Genomic DNA, 16,293 nt, shown 5'->3' with positions numbered 1-16,293 from the left:
ATTACTCTTTCATTATGCCCCAGGTATAAAAATATTCCAAACAATCATAACCATCACTACTGTCATTAAATACATCAAGATTCTCCTTTTGTTGTCATGTCAAGCTTTAATTTGACTGATCAATCCAAAGAATTAAATTAACCAAAAGCCATTCCGAAACGTGAGGTTCAATTTACTGAATTGGAAACAACCTTATTTTTCAAATAAATATAACTTAAATATACAAATGAATATGTAAAAAACACCAAGATTTGATGCTTCAAAACATTGTACAGGTTTTGGTTTAACTTTTTGGATTTAACTGAAGTTAACTGGCAATGTGTCAGCCAGACTGTCACCGGTACCCTTCTTACATTTTGAACTTTTCAAATGATTGGAAAAGAAAATAGGAAATAATAGTCACCATTTTGATTATTAACAGTATGATCAGCATTTGGTCCTGTTCCTGAACTTGTTGTTCTTCCATGGTTTCTTATCCAATCAAAATCATCTCCTATCTGATCATTAGTCCATGTACAAAGTCCAGATTCAAAGTTACAGTTTCCAGGGGGTGGACATTTTCCATCATTGAGAGAGACATCATCTATGGCAATGTCACTGGTATATGATGGACCACGCACTGCTTCAAATGCAACCTGCAATTATGACATTTTTGTAAGTACTTTAAAAATATAGTGAAAGTAATTTCAAAAGTAATGACAATCAATCTTAAAGTCTTGAATTGAAGGAAGAAGCAAATACATTCACTAACCTGATATGGTGAAGGTGTGACATTGTTGACTTGTGTAACTAACCTGATATGGTGAAGGTGTGACAATGCCAACTTGTGTAACGAACCTGGCATGGTGAAGGTGTCACAATGCCGACTTGTGTAACCAACCTGGTATGGCAAAGGCGTAACATATGTAACTAACCTGGTATGGTGAAGTAGTGACAATATTGACTTGGGTAATTTTCTTTATGTAACTAACCTGATATGGCGAAGGTGTGACAATGTTGACTTGAGCAATTCTCCATTTGTTGTCCTGGTTTCCTTTCCTTGTCCAGATTGGTGGAGTTAATTGTCCTTGCTGTTTCATTTTGACATTAAGAGTTCCAGTTCCTGCCCCATACATGTGATAGTAGAATGTCAAACATTTTCCATTAGTTGTTGGATAAATTGGTGTAAGAAGACGGGCAACATCGCCAGGCACCCTTGGTCTAGATGACTCAATGAACATGTAGTTCCCTTGAGAAAAAAATAAAAGGAATTTATATATGTACATATATCAATAGTGCTGAAATTGGAGATATGGGCCAAAAAATACCAAACAATGGAACAATCAAAATATGTCAAAATCGTAGGAACTATCTTCAATTGAAATGAAATCCAAAATGATAGAACTTTTCCCACTGTTGGGCTTTAAGTGGCTTTTGGGTTAAATCAAGCACATTTCATGGGGCTAAGATTTTTTTTTAAAAATAAAAATGGTTTTATTTCTAAAATAAGGGAATAATAGGAATATTTGTCTCAATATTAACATTACTTACTAATAATCTAAACATGAAGTTCCAGTGTACTATTATATGTACATTGATCATATTAGCACTTAGTACTTCTGAAATTATTCCAGTATTTTACCCTATGTTCAGATAAGACGGCTTCAAGTGATTAAAGCTGGAAAAAATCTCACATTTAAATTTTCTACTCATCTACAGCAATTTATATAGGCCTGATTTATAAGGAAATTCCAAATAATGAACAAATAACAGCCTGAAATCCCCCTTTTCAAAATCTCTTGATTGGTCACTGTATGTACTAGAATCATTTAACCTACCAGCATTAGTTCCATAGGTATGATCAAATTGGGGACCAGTTCCTCCAGATGTAGTTCTTCCTGATGCTCGTGACCAATCAAAATTATCAAATGAATCCTGGCTAAATCCACAGATTGTCTGTGTTTCAAAACTACAGGTTGCTGTTTGAAGAATGAAATAAAAGATAAGTATTTCATTTTTTTTATTCATGTGAGAACCACCAATGAACTATGAACTTACAGGTATTTAAAAACAAATGTTTAAAATTTGATCATAAGAAAGCATTTAGTACTGTCAAAAAGCACTACTCATATTTCAGATAAAACTTGATCAATATATTTTAATTTCTACATTTTCTTTTATCATGCAATCATTTTCTTCCCTCCTTACAGCTCCTACTGAAATGAAAACAATTTTCCCAATAATGCTATACATGCTCTGACATTCAATGAAAATTTGATTTGATTTATATTTTTCCTTTCATCTACCCCGCACTTGCCTTTTTATGAGCAATTCGGCGGGTGTTTCTAGAAAAGCAGAGGGTGCTTACCCTACCAGTGCACCTGGTCCATACTCCCAGTTTTTAGTGGAGTTGCTCATTTGCTTTTGTTACTTTGTATGTATGATTTTAGTTACTATATGTTCTTTGTTGTGTATATCTGTTTTCCATGTCTGGTCTATGTCCCTGGATTAGATTCTTTTGATTACTGCTAAAACCTTGGTTCCCTTAATTACTCTTTCAATTTGAACAATAAAAAAACCCAATTTTTATCTAAATTTGATTGAGTGATTCTTCTAACCCCAAAATGATACTGAAAATGGATTCCCATTCTATATAAAAAAAAAACCATTTCTCTGGTACTAACTTGAAGGTGGGCATGCTCCATCATTTACAGAGATGTCATCTAGGGCCATATCTCCTTTATATCCTGTTCCTCTAACTCCTTCAAATACAAGCTACAAAATAAAAGAAGCAACTTAATAATCACACTGTTGTCAATTTTAAAAGATAAATAAAAAAATTAGATTAGCAATTCCTAAATGTTGACACCTCCATATCTTTAAATACAATACATCTATCCAACTTAACTATTTTTTCAACAAAATGAAGAGTTATATATAAAAACCACTGAACTTTTCTTGGCTTCTTAATGAGCTCTTTACCATTCTCTACCTTTAAGAGAAGGAACAGCTGACAATGTTGTAGGAATCATATAGTCCAGGGCACATAAATTTCCCTACACCTAAAATTACCTCCCACTGTGTCAATAATTCTACACAATACAAACCTGGACTGTTGCTGATGTTTGTCCTTTGGGAACAGCTGACATTGCAGCAGGAATCATATAGACTTGGGCATATTTCCATCTGTCTCCTTGATCTCCTTGCTTGGTCCACATTGGGTTTCCAAGAGAGTTCCCTTTAAAGAATATGGTACACTGTATGTATCATTTTTTTTTGTAAAACTGCTACTGGAAGATATGATTTAACAAGGCCAACAAAAAAATATATGTTGGTTAATTAAAAGTAAAAGCATTCAAAAAGTAGACCAGTAATGGTAAAATGTGGCAACTAGGGCAGATTTTGTTTTTGAAGTAGAGGAATTCCATGTTTTAATCAAATATATATGACTGTATTAAGTTTTCAAAAACTGGACTTTCTTAAGAGACTGTAATATTCTTCTCAATTTCTAACATTTACGAGATAACTGTATTTTCTATAGAAATCTGGAGAAATCAATCATGGATTTGACAGATGACAGTCACAAATTTAGATCACATATGATGTGTCAGAAAAGCCAGTAAACATTAATCCTTTTTATAGATTGAGAAGATAAAACCTTAAAATCCATGTACAACCAAACCAAGTCAATCATAATGCAGCAGTCAAACTAAACTGTAAAAATAGCAATTAAAAATCTAAAAAAACAATCCCTGCATGCTTAAAATACTGCAGGACTGATACCTGGAAATTTACAAAGCTATCCAATGACTCTTCATATATTACCAGAAAATTTGCATTAGAATTAAAAATTTCAAATTCTATGTCAAATTTAATGTACACCTTACCATTTTTAGCATAAAGGTTTAGCTTGTAGATACTTTCTCCATACATGTGGTACCAGAACTTGACACACTTTCCATTATCCATTACATTAAGGTTAGGGCTTATAATTCTGGCTGTGTCATTAGGCCTCCTACCAGAGGCTTCAGTGAAGATGTAGTAACCTGGAAAAATAAATCAACAGGTTGATAATCATAATCATAATTGGAGTATTTTCATTGGACTACAAATAGTCAGATGACACCCAATATTTTTTAGTATTATTTCTATCAATCAAGATGATATGTGTATTTACTGATCATAAATACCTGTATTTTTTGTGGTTTTCTTTATTAGATCAAATCAATTAAAAAATAAATTTTGGACAGTGCAATCTTACACAAAGGTGTCCGAGATTTCAAAGTCATTCCCTGGCATTTTTTTTATTCTTTTTCTCAAATCTAAAACACAATTTGGTGATGATTATGCTAACAAATAAGGTCCTGATAGTCAAAAATTCCCTTAATTTAACAAATATCCTACTTACACCTGTACATGAGATGAAAAAAAACCTCACACTGCTGAAAATAAAAATATCTTTGTCTCTAAAGTGTAAAATCTCTGACTTCAACTTTATTGGCCTCACCTGATGAACCTTTAGTACTATGATCGTAAGGAGGACCAGTAGAAATTGATGCAGTTGTTCCTTTCTGTAATGACCAATTAAATTGATCTGACTGGTCTTGTGAGTACTGACAAATATTGTTGTTGTCAAAGTTACAATCTTGGTTTGTTGGAGCTAGTAGAAAAGTAAGAAAGAAGAAAAAAAATATTTTTGATCACTTCAACCTAAAAGAAATACAATTTATACCTCAACCATAAAGACATTAAATGATATCCCACCATGTTACAAACAATTTTGGGGTGCAAACATTTCTTCAAATCACCATTACATTTTGTGTAAATAATCTCATCGAACTGAAATTCAAACTTAATTAATCTCATCAAACTAAAATTCAAACTTGATCTGTATAATATTATACTCAATAAATATACAAAATTTGAAAAAAAAGGATCCTTTAATATCTTCTAAAGTTGTCATCTGGAAACTGTCAGGTGATTAATAAATAGATGGATACACTGAGTGTAACACATAATACTTTGCCACTTCATATGGCAGGGTGTTAAAATTGACTCCCAAGTTTCTACATAAACAATATTTTTTCTTCTTAACAACAGAAAATAAAAAAATCAGTCACAAGAAGAAAAGGCAGGGTATAATCTAAGTAGCCTTATTAAATACAAATTCTTAATTGTAAAATTTTTCATTTTTGTATATTTTATTTCTGAGATTTATTTTTGTTTCTGTAAATATATGTACATATTTTTTTATGATTGGTAGAACATTTTTTCTACCAAATGTGTGGGATATCTAAATATATTTCATGGTAAATTGTATTAAAAAAATATTCTTGTAAAGTAAAGCACTTAAATTAATATTGTTTTAGATTTAGTGCTAAAGAAAACCAAATAAGGATAATGCAGTAATATTCCTGACTTACGATAGTTTTTAGTGGTAGGTGGCATCATTGTTGTCGTGGTAATAGTCTGGTTACAGAACCCAGGGTAGACAACAATGTCATCAATGGCAATATCTCCTGCATAGCCTCCACCAACTTCTCCATCAAAGGTCACCTTGAAAAATTATGGAGCACATATATCATTAAATAAGAGAACGAATAAGCAAGATATAATAAGGTCTCATACGCTACATCAAAAGGCAGATATAAGAGTGTGTGCTGATATAGCCACTCCCCAATGCAAAGAGAAATAATTGATTAGGTTAAGTCTTACGGCAAATACAATGATGATGATTAAGGAAAGAGTTGGAGTTCCCTTGATTAAATGACAATCATCTGATAAAATGTCTTAGGTAGTTAACTGGACTTGGAAAAAAATAATAAAACAAAGCATATGATTTGAAAATATTTGGCAAAGCATGGTTAATTTTTTACAATAGTAGAATGAGGATAAATTTCATGAAAATCAAATTCATTATTAATCCATCATTTTTATATAATTCATAATTTGTTTTGTGGTACAGTGAAACCTGTCAACATTTTTTGGAGTTAAAAATGAGTTCAGTTTAGACAGGTGTTTTGTTTACCAGTCATAATAGTTATTTTTCATATTTATGGAATGCAAGCCAATTTAGCAAGTTTTTCAAAGGGACATAACCTAGCAACACCCAACAACCTGGTTAGCAGTCTCAATGGGAAAAGGAAGAACAATTAACATTTTTCTTTGAAATTTAAGCTATTTACACTTGGTAAGAAGTTAAATGGTTTGAAATTATCTATTCAAAAGGTACCAAGTACTTATCACTGCTACAATAATCAAAATATTTGATTTGAAGTATACAGCTGTCCACTGCTCCAATCAGATAGTAATCCAGTCTTCATGGTTGGAAGGTTACTTCCCTTTGCTCAAAAAATGAAGTCAAAGTCAGGAATATGAAAAAGGTCAATTGCTATAAAAGGATTTTAAAAGATGTTTGGTACAGATAGGATTCACTGTATAAATGTTACTGACCTGCCATATCTGTCCAGCTGTACTATTGATGTAAACCTTAGCTTGGTGCCATACGTTGCCTTGGTTACCAGTCATATTCCATACTAACAAGGTATTCTTTGGCATTTGTCTGTACAGCCTTAAAGCTCCAATGTCTAAAAATAGCAAAACAATTTTTTAAAGTACAAAATAATAAATATCATACAAGTAATTATAGAATTAGTTCAAGTTCTTCTAATTACAGACCTGAAAATCACTCAAGTTCTGACAGAAAATAGGTTAGCAGTTATCAGCTAGTCTGAAAATATGATGGAACAGAAAAATGCAATAATCAACATTTCATCAACCCATCATCATCTTGTCTGAATTGAACTCCTTTCCAAATTAATTTCAGATCATGGATGTATTCATTTGGTTGGACACCCTTTGATTGGGAAATTTCTAAATTCAGTTATTTTTTTGTGCAATAAACCCCTCTCCCTTTTTAAAATCTCTAAATCTATGCCAAGTTGAGCTTAGAAATGATCCACTGTATTTTTACTCACAACATACCTGAACCATACATGTGGTACCAGAATGAGTAACAGGATCCTGTGGTTGCTGGGTAGTACTGACTGTAGAAATAGGCACGATCTCCTTTGTTTCGTCCTGATGACTCGATAAACATGTAAAATCCTTGGTCAGTGCCAGTGGTATGGTCAGTAGCTGGTCCAGTGTTGGGTGTTAAAGTTCCTCCAGCAGATCTTAGCCAATCAAATGCATCACCTACACGTGAATTCAAGTAACCACATGTGTCAGATTCGAAATCACAATTTCCTGGTGGTGGACAGGCTCCTTTGGTGACGGCTACATCATCAATAGCAATGTCTCCTTGGTAACCATTTCCAACAACTCCTTCTAGAATCAACTGTTTAAAAAAAAACTTACATACATACATATTCACGTTTTGTCAAGGTGGTAGACCTAGGGTAAGGGACATATCTCTAGAAATCATTGATATGTTTGTATCATATTCAATTTCACCAAAGCCTCTCAAGCTTTTGTTTGAAGCAGAATAAATCAATCCAAGTTAATTAGATGCTTACTTAAGATGGATGTAAAATGCTGCATACAAACGTTCCAATGGTTTTCAGGAGTTGTGTCCATTACCCTAGGTCTACTTCCTTAAATAGCAAACCAAGTCTGGAGTCCTTTATTTCAAATAACACAATTTCCTTTCACCATTTTTATTGAGCTGAACATTTGAAGGTTTTATGATTAGTTATCCATACATTATCATTATAATTTACATTGTTGCATGTTATGGTATTTTCCGTACAATAAAATTGTTGCTAATTAGGCCAAAGTTAATTTATCAGTTTTCAGGTTGTTTTTTTTTTCATGAAAGCTTGTGAGAGAGGAAGGCATTTTTCAATTTTATTACCTTAATTAAATTATTGATTAGCATGCCTTAAAAATTGTTCATAGCCGGAAATAAAAAATGAGAAAGTAGCTATTTTGTGGGAAATTGATTGATATGGTAATATAAAGGGTAATAAGGCAATTCCACAAGAGATGAGGAATGTCCTGGGAACCAAGGAATTAACTTAGAATGGCCTAAATATTCCTTATCACATTAATGTTCATCAAAACAAAAAAAAAAGCTTGTGAATGTGTTGATAAGCTGCAGTTGTAAAATCATTTAGGTATGGATATATGGATATATCCATTTCATAGACTAAATATTATTTCTGTAATATCAGAAATTAATGACAGTGTTCAAGGATTTTTTCAGAAATTGAGATTTCCTCGGAAAAAATCCATATAAAATCATCTTTCCCACAGTCAATGACTGCTTTCCTAACTTAACTTATCCTTACAGCATATGAAGTTTTCAACTTGCCACGGGAAAGTGTAACTAAGTACCTAACTTTCCCTGACCCAAATTTCACTTGCCCCGGGTAACGGGAAATAGGAATCATAGAACACTGTAATGTGATGCTTTATTGATGTAAAAAATGCAAATAATATACACAATAATCAAAACTTTTAACATCATTTTTTCTAAGAAAAAAAAAATAAAAAAAATAAAATGTCGAGAATTAAATTTGCATTTCCACCTTACATTCGTAATAAATAATACATGCAGTATTTCTGAATAATACACTGATAGTGTTCAAATTTTCACCTGAAACTGTTGTTGGGTATTAAGATTCACACTGTTGTAGTACCAAAGGTTTGGCTGGTTTCCAATCATACTCCATACTAATATGTCTGCATTTCCCTGCTGACGTAGGTAAACATTAAGACGTCCAACATTGTCCCCATGCATGTGATACCAGAATGTGAAACAGGACTTTCCCGTTCTGTCATTACCAAACATTGGACTTACAAGTTTGGCATTGTCACCTTGTTTTCGTGGTGCTGAGGATTCCGTGTAAATGTAATACCCTGTAACACAACATTCAATGGAACTTTTATGGGTATGCAATGTAATGTTCATGGAGATTACCCCAATTTGTTTTTTAAGATATCAGGCAGGAGTTTAGCAAAACAGAAAATATGAAGGCCAAAAAAAAACTCATCTTATTAAAGTTGCATACCAAATATGAAACAATTCTAATCAATTAACAAAAGAAAATGTAAACACAATTCTATATTCAACAATATTTCTATCAAAGAAGGAAGGACAACAGCCAATAACGTTAAATACAGACCAAATATATACAGGATATACCTTAAGTTGGTTTGTTTTTCAAAAAATAAAGTCAAAATTTCTATCTGTATGCACTGGTTTTTAGACATTGCCTTAAAAATATTGAAAACACAATGTTCTTCATACTTATCTGAGACACTTTTAGAGTGAAGATAGATTGCAGACTTATTCCTGAACATCAGGTTCAAGCACTTAGTCTAGAAATTTTACATTTAGGCATGTTGATTTTGTTTTATCCATTTATAACATACTAACCTGATGTTTCTTTATAAAACTCTATCTAAACTCTTGTAGAAAAAATCATCAATATATACCTCCTTTCAAAGCAGAGGGCATAAAAATATTAGTATTAACTTAGTAATTTTACTAATTTCTGTCTAAAAGATAATAATAAAATCTACCGCTCTCGCTTTCTGTGCTGTGATCATACTGGGGACCAGTTCCAGTTGAGGAGGTACCATTTTTATCTCTTGACCAATCAAATTTGTCTGTATTAGTCTCCTGAGTCCAGTCACAGAAATCAGCTTCAAAGTCACATACTCCTGAAATAGGCAAAACCAAACAATATTACAAGATTTGCATGATGTATCCTACGAGTATTACTCATAGAAGATAAATGTATTGAAATGGTTTTCACTTTAACGGAACAAAAACTTATTTACAGAGTTTTAATCAAATCAATGTCCCTAGAGCCTTTGGGTGAGCATAAATACCTATTGCAATGGGAACCTGGTTTTGGTCTCATAAAAAAATCATATTAAAAATTTCCTAAAATCTTTCCTCAACTAAAATTTTAACCAATCAGCTTTCTTGAAATTTTATGTTTGATGAAAAACTCAAGGAAAAGAGAAAATCTCCATTTGAGATTTTTCAATACAACTATTACCTCAAATCTTTTCTAAATTGAAACATGCTTGAAATTTTAAATTTGAGGAAATTCAAGGTTTCCAGAAAAATCTCATTTTTAGTTCAACTTCCTTGAGTCCTGTTGAGCTAATAATGAAAAATGAGGGGTGTTATTCATTGAAAGACGTACTTGTAGGTGGACAGTGTCCTTGTACCAATGATATATCATCCAGGGCTATATCTCCTTGCCAGCTTGTTCCTACTACACCTTCAAATGAAATCTACAATGATAAAATGATGATCAAGAACAGGACTAGAATTTCCTTGTTATGTGACACTTTTTAAGGAGGTAGACCTAGGGTAAGGGACATAACTCTTGAAATCAGTGATATGTTTGTATCAATTTCACCAAAGCCTATCAAGCTTTCATTTGAAACAGAATGAAACAAGTCCAAGTTACTTTGATGCTTACATGAGATTGACGTAAAATGCTGAATACAATCATTCCAATGACTCATAAGAGTTGTGTCCCTTACCCTAGGTCTACTTCCTTAAAGTAAAATTTAGACCATAGATAGTTGTATTTGACAGTTGCTTATGTCTTTATTAATGAACTGAGTGCTTTTCTCTGCCAAATGATAGGCCAGAGCCTGAGATATGAGCCCGAGATATAAGTCTCTTATAAAAAAAAAAAAAAACCAGGCTATGTTTCAAACTATCATTGGTCAATTCTTGCCAGGAAAAAGGAATGGATTAGCATAATTTTCAAACACTAGGGCAATGGGATGCATTCCAATGGAAAATGCAATAAGGCCTTTTTTTAATAAATTGGTTTCCAGATCCACCGATCTGATTTTTGTCAGAAGTGGAATAAAAATAAAATTTCAAAATTGCATTATTTTTTTTGCCCCCAACCATATTTTTCCTTGTATAAATAAAAAAAGTCCAATGTGTTCTGAAAATCCCTTGTCAGTCAATAAAATGCTTGTGTTAAACAGATTTTGATGGAAGTAGGAGGACTTCATTTATCATTTATCTTCACACACACGCACACACACATATATATATTATATGTTATTCCAGCCTTAGACAGGGTATATAATGTCACACTCATGGCTTATGATTTATATTCCATGAGCCTAAGGAACATCATAAGCAGTGAATGTGACAATATATACCCTGTCCAAGTCCAGAATAACTATTATGTTGTAGTAAACATCTTCATGTTTGATAAAGAATCTGGAAATAAAATTAAGTTTTTATTCATACATTGAACTAAGTCTCCCTGACACCTTCCTTATTTATCTTTTTTTTCATTACATTTTTTGTTGTATTTTTTATGTGAATTTCTTCCAAAATGAAAAGAAAAAAGTTTTTTTTTTCCTAAAGTAATTGACACAGAAGTACATGTTTCATTGATTCTCCCTAATGATATCCCATGTGAGGCCTCTACATTCCAGAACACAATCCAATGAACCTGACATTTACATTCTGCATACTTATGTTTTATAAGTGACATACAGAGGGGAATCTGTGGACAAAGAACAAAACCAGGAATATAGAAATGAAGGGTCAAAGGACAATCATTATATTTTAACAATATAAGTACACACAGAAATGAGTGGCATCAACCCCTTTTACATAATAAAATGTGTATTAATACATTTGATGTTAAATATTCTAACAAAATAATGTAGATGTGTCACATTATTTTTTTTCTTTCTGTCATGAAACATTTTGGACATATATAGCACTCTGTAAACCAACTATTAAAAAAGTGAATGGGTTTTTTTACCTCCCCCTACTTAAAATTTGCAGAGCTGCTGTCCATGAAGCAACTCATCAAAAATTAAAAATGACTTACTTTGTATGGATACAATGAAGTTATTGTTCTGGTTGCCTGTTTCCACACATTGCCTTGTGTCTTAGAATTGGACCAGATCATTGTCCTATTTCCTCCAGTTGTTTCAGAATAAACGTTCAATGTTTCAACGTGAGCCCCAAACATGTGGTACCAGAAGGTTAAACACACACCATTGGCTGCTGGTTGGAGGATGCCAGTTGATAAAACAGCTTTGTCACCAGCATGCCTAGGAGCTGAAGTCTCAATGTATACATAGTAACCTAAAATGTCAAGCAAATCAAGTTCATTGTACATTTAGCACTATTAGAACAGATTTGTTCAAATGCTGTAGTTTACCTCTTTTGTTTCAACCAAAAATTATGCATGAAATAAGCACCTTGGGATGTTTCTCAAAAAGCAGAGGGTGCTTACCCTACCAGAGCACTCAGTCCATACTAAAGTTTATAATATGATCTGGGTTGCTCATTTTTCTATTGTTTCTGTGCAAGTTATTTAGTCAATTTGTGTTAAATTGTTTTGTCTCCTTTCTTGATGTAGTCTTTAATACAAACGTTTCAATGATTTGCAAGAGTTGTGTCCCTTACCCTAGGTCTAACTCCTTAAAGCAGACAAGAAATCAACAAAACCTTCAGACAATCCACTATATACTAGAAATACTGTCAGCAAGCTCACAAGGAGAATATCTCCTGCTTCCAATGCAGTTGAATGTATAACACATAAGTACAACTTTTTCCCTTTGCAGCCCCCTGATAGTAACATGTACATTTACATATGATGCCAAACCTACCTATAATGTTTCATCAAAGTCCCTTCAATGGTTGAGGAGGAGTTGGGCTTATGATGATTTAACATGAAAAGCTTTCAAGTTTGATTATCTCCCTTTGGAGTCACCCAACAGAGAATATATTCCTTCATGGAAATCAATATAGGATGCTCAACCTTCCTATTATGTATCATCAAAATACCTTGACTAGTTTAGGAGGAGTTGTACTTAAAAGGTTTTAACGTGTTAAACCCTTAATTTTGATTATATCCCTTTTGTGTCCCTGACAGTAACTACATTCCTTCACGAACATGGACATATGATGCCCAACATTTCTATACAGATTAATCAAAATCCAAAGAGAGGAATTGCACATAACATGTCTGTAAGATAAGTAAGATATTCTGGTCTTCATTAAAATTACCGTGTCCAGTAGTGTGATCCCTATCTGGTCCTGTTCCACGTGTTGGTGAAGCCATGTTTGTCCTTGTCCAATCAAAGGTGTCTCTTGTGCTTTGGACATATCCACAGAAATCGTTTTCAAAGGTACAGTTCAGAACTTAAAGGAAAAAAATTGTATTTAATAACAGAAAACATATCATTTATCAATTAAAAAATAAAGTCTGAGCTGATAGCCCTTTTAAAATATATACGATCAAGACTCTGTAATTATCGTACTGTTCTGTGAAAGTAATTTCGTTATATGAGAACTGAGAACTTCTTTTCAGGAAAATAATTTTTTACCTACATAATGATAAAACAGCTTGATGTGTTCAACTGTGAAAGTACTACTATTCATGGGGTAAAAATTTTCATGGTTTTCATGGATAGGCTCACCCATGAAATTTGGTTCCCATCGAAAAGGAGATTCCCATTGAAGTGTATACAGAAAACCTCAAAACCATGAATTCAAGAATACATGAACTTGTGTTCCTTTCCTAATCCCCGAAAAATGGTATCCATGAATTAAAGTACTTTCACAGTAATGTATTAACTCAAATGTTGAACATATTAATCAGAAACAAATTTCCACTGTTATTTAAAAGCACTCTCTTTCAATTGACAGTAACAGGTTAAAGGATCTTGTTATTCCTTCTACTGGTTACAGGTAGAATAATCTTACTACTTTCAGTATCACTTTCTTTTAATTTGCTAAAACCGATTAAATGATCTCACTACTTTCAGTATCACTTTCTTTTAATTTGCTAAAACCGATTAAATGATCTCACTACTTTCAGTATCACTTTCTTTTAATTTGCTAAAACCGATTAAATGATCTCACTACTTTCAGTATCACTTTCTTTTAATTTGCTAAAACCGATTAATGATCAAACTTAATAGTATTGACATCAATTTATTTCAACTTGCTATAACAGACTAAATGATCTTACTGTTATTCTGGTAAATTTGTGTTGGGTCACAGTTCACAAAGTTTACATCATCAATGGCTATGTCAGAGTTCGGGATCTTTGAGAATGAGAATCCTTTGTTCGGGAATGCACGGAATCTCAGCTACAATTCAAGAAAAATTCTTGGTTCATTGTCAAATTTAGGCTAGTGGTAAATTTCTGGGTTTTCAGACCATTTTTTATTCATACAAACAAGCAGCTAAAAGTACCCCACTTAATCATTTCATCAAACTTGGAAAGGACAGACACAGTGTAAGTCATCATAAAAAAAACAATAAGTATTCCCTCCAATAGAAACTGAGAAATTTGTTCATAAATTTCTATAATATGTCACCTAAAAAATTACCTGAGTCATATAGTAAACATGTACTAGATCAATGTGCCTGAGAGGTAGACTGTTTCTCTATGCATCATTAATTTAATGGTAAAAAGCACTCATGGGTTATGAAATTTTCATATTCATATTTTTCTAAAAGAAGACAATCTTTTCACAGCTTTTCAAGAGCTCTGGCAATAGGATATAAGTCATGAAGACAAATTCAGCCAAGTTGTCTGTCAATGACCTCAGAGAATCAACATATTTTGAACTTTGAAGAAGCAGGTATGAGGTACAAGGAATTAAAGGGAAGCAGAAATGGCCAAATCAAAAGTAAGTATAGAACAAAATAAAGAATCTTTAAGGTAAAATATGGATTTGTACATGCAGGATTCTGCCAATTTGCAGAAGAATCAAATCCCAGAATAAAAAGTTCAGTATTAAAACAACAGGCAGGCAAATGCATTATCTTTTACAATGGTTGACACAAGTGTAACTAACTCTACCTTATAGCCTGGCTTAAGTTGACCAATGTCTGCAGATGCATTATGCCAGCCGTAACCTTGACTACCAGTCATGTACCAGATAAGTGATGTGTCAGAGCTTTTCTGTGAGTTGACAACTTCTAGTTGCAAGTTTCCTGGATGAAGAAAACACAAAATATAAAGATCAGTAATCGTAAAATTGCTTTAAGACAATATTTCAGAGAAAATTATAATTAAAGCACTCTACTGATTCTAGAACGAAATCTCTTTATCATTTAGTAACAAAATAATTTACCAGGCATTATATTTAGTTCATTGCTATACATTTCCACAGCATTTCCTGTTGTACCAGGTCAAGCTAGAAAATACTGTGAAGTCCATCTAAGCCAAAACCTTTTAGGGACTGAAGGTTTTGTTTATTTTTTACTGGTTCAAAATGTATTGAAATTGATATCAAGGGATTTCAGAGAGAATCAGGTTTAAAGAAGGAATCAAACTGATTCAGGGTTCTGTTTAGACTGATTTCAGTGTAATATTTGAAATAAAAATTACCTGCATAAGTTCCATTCATGTGGTACCAGAATGTTACACGACAGCTGGCAGCCGTTGCTTGGAAAACTGGAGAGTCAAGGATTGCACGACTAAAGAAATTTCCACTTGCACCTTCTACCAACATGTAATGACCTTCAAGAAAAGATTCAGAGAGGTCATAATATTGCTTAAAAATGTACACACATAGCCTAATGAGAATGATTTATCAACACATACATGTATAATGTACATGTATACCAATTAACCTGACAAAAGCAAAACACTAAAATATGTAAATATTTGACTTGTTCAAGATAGAAAATGTTCTGAAATTTTCAAAACAACAATATATCAATATAAACTGAATTAAAGTGTGGAGTTTTTGATATATTGCTATTTTATAGCTTTGTAAATATATAATAAAAACAGAATTATTACCCTGTCCAGAATTGATAGTATGATCTGTTCTAGGTCCGCCCGTTCCTGGAGAGGATCCTTGGAAACTGTGCCAGTTATATCGTCCAGTACTGCCATCTTTCCAACCACACTGGCCTTTCTCAAAGTTACAAGCTCCTACAAACATAAAATAATCCTTTAATAACTTTTCTTGACACCATGCATTGTACTATGGAACAAACATTGAATATATTTGGCTACAGTGAGTATGTCTCAAAAGGTAGATGTAAAACTATCCGAGTCTCACTGTGAGACTTCCAGAAGGGAAGTGAATCTACTGCCTGCTGGGTTATGGCATAAATCTCCAGGTGTCAGTTTCACAAAAAGTCATAAGTGTAAAATTGATCGTAAGAAATGACGTCATAAAATAAAATAGCATTGTGACGTCATGATTTACGATTAATTTCACACTTACTACTTTTTGTGAAACCGACGCCTGGAGAAAAAATTCCAATACATGTACACGAACAATTTGTCATTTATGTTTTAGTTTTGCTTCTTTTGTTCGTTGTTCCAT

At 32.9% G+C, this 16,293-nt stretch overlaps 1 protein-coding gene across 1 annotated transcript in view; it reads right to left on the bottom strand.

Annotated features, from left to right (window-relative positions):
• The window catches only part of LOC148609942 (uncharacterized), a 153,547-nt gene that overhangs the window by 28,067 nt on the left and 109,187 nt on the right, over positions 1-16,293 (bottom strand). Inside the window, exons 129-147 of the mRNA XM_088541550.1 lie at positions 15,759-15,893; positions 15,342-15,473; positions 14,811-14,944; positions 13,971-14,091; positions 13,004-13,138; positions 11,817-12,076; positions 10,143-10,233; positions 9,508-9,648; positions 8,579-8,841; positions 6,964-7,318; positions 6,433-6,566; positions 5,403-5,535; positions 4,487-4,639; positions 3,867-4,025; positions 3,087-3,217; positions 2,664-2,754; positions 1,818-1,958; positions 972-1,228; positions 404-635 (exon numbers count right to left, since the gene is read on the bottom strand). Coding sequence (XP_088397676.1) covers positions 404-635; positions 972-1,228; positions 1,818-1,958; positions 2,664-2,754; positions 3,087-3,217; positions 3,867-4,025; positions 4,487-4,639; positions 5,403-5,535; positions 6,433-6,566; positions 6,964-7,318; positions 8,579-8,841; positions 9,508-9,648; positions 10,143-10,233; positions 11,817-12,076; positions 13,004-13,138; positions 13,971-14,091; positions 14,811-14,944; positions 15,342-15,473; positions 15,759-15,893 — 3,198 coding nt within the window. The remainder of the gene's footprint in view (positions 1-403; positions 636-971; positions 1,229-1,817; positions 1,959-2,663; positions 2,755-3,086; positions 3,218-3,866; positions 4,026-4,486; positions 4,640-5,402; positions 5,536-6,432; positions 6,567-6,963; positions 7,319-8,578; positions 8,842-9,507; positions 9,649-10,142; positions 10,234-11,816; positions 12,077-13,003; positions 13,139-13,970; positions 14,092-14,810; positions 14,945-15,341; positions 15,474-15,758; positions 15,894-16,293) is intronic.

Source organism: Perna viridis, chromosome 8, assembly GCF_037379345.1.
Source record: "Perna viridis isolate PV_CMFRI_1.1 ecotype Kerala chromosome 8, ASM3737934v1, whole genome shotgun sequence".
NCBI lineage: Eukaryota > Metazoa > Mollusca > Bivalvia > Mytilida > Mytilidae > Perna > Perna viridis.
This window is presented reverse-complemented; position numbering and strand designations above follow the sequence as displayed.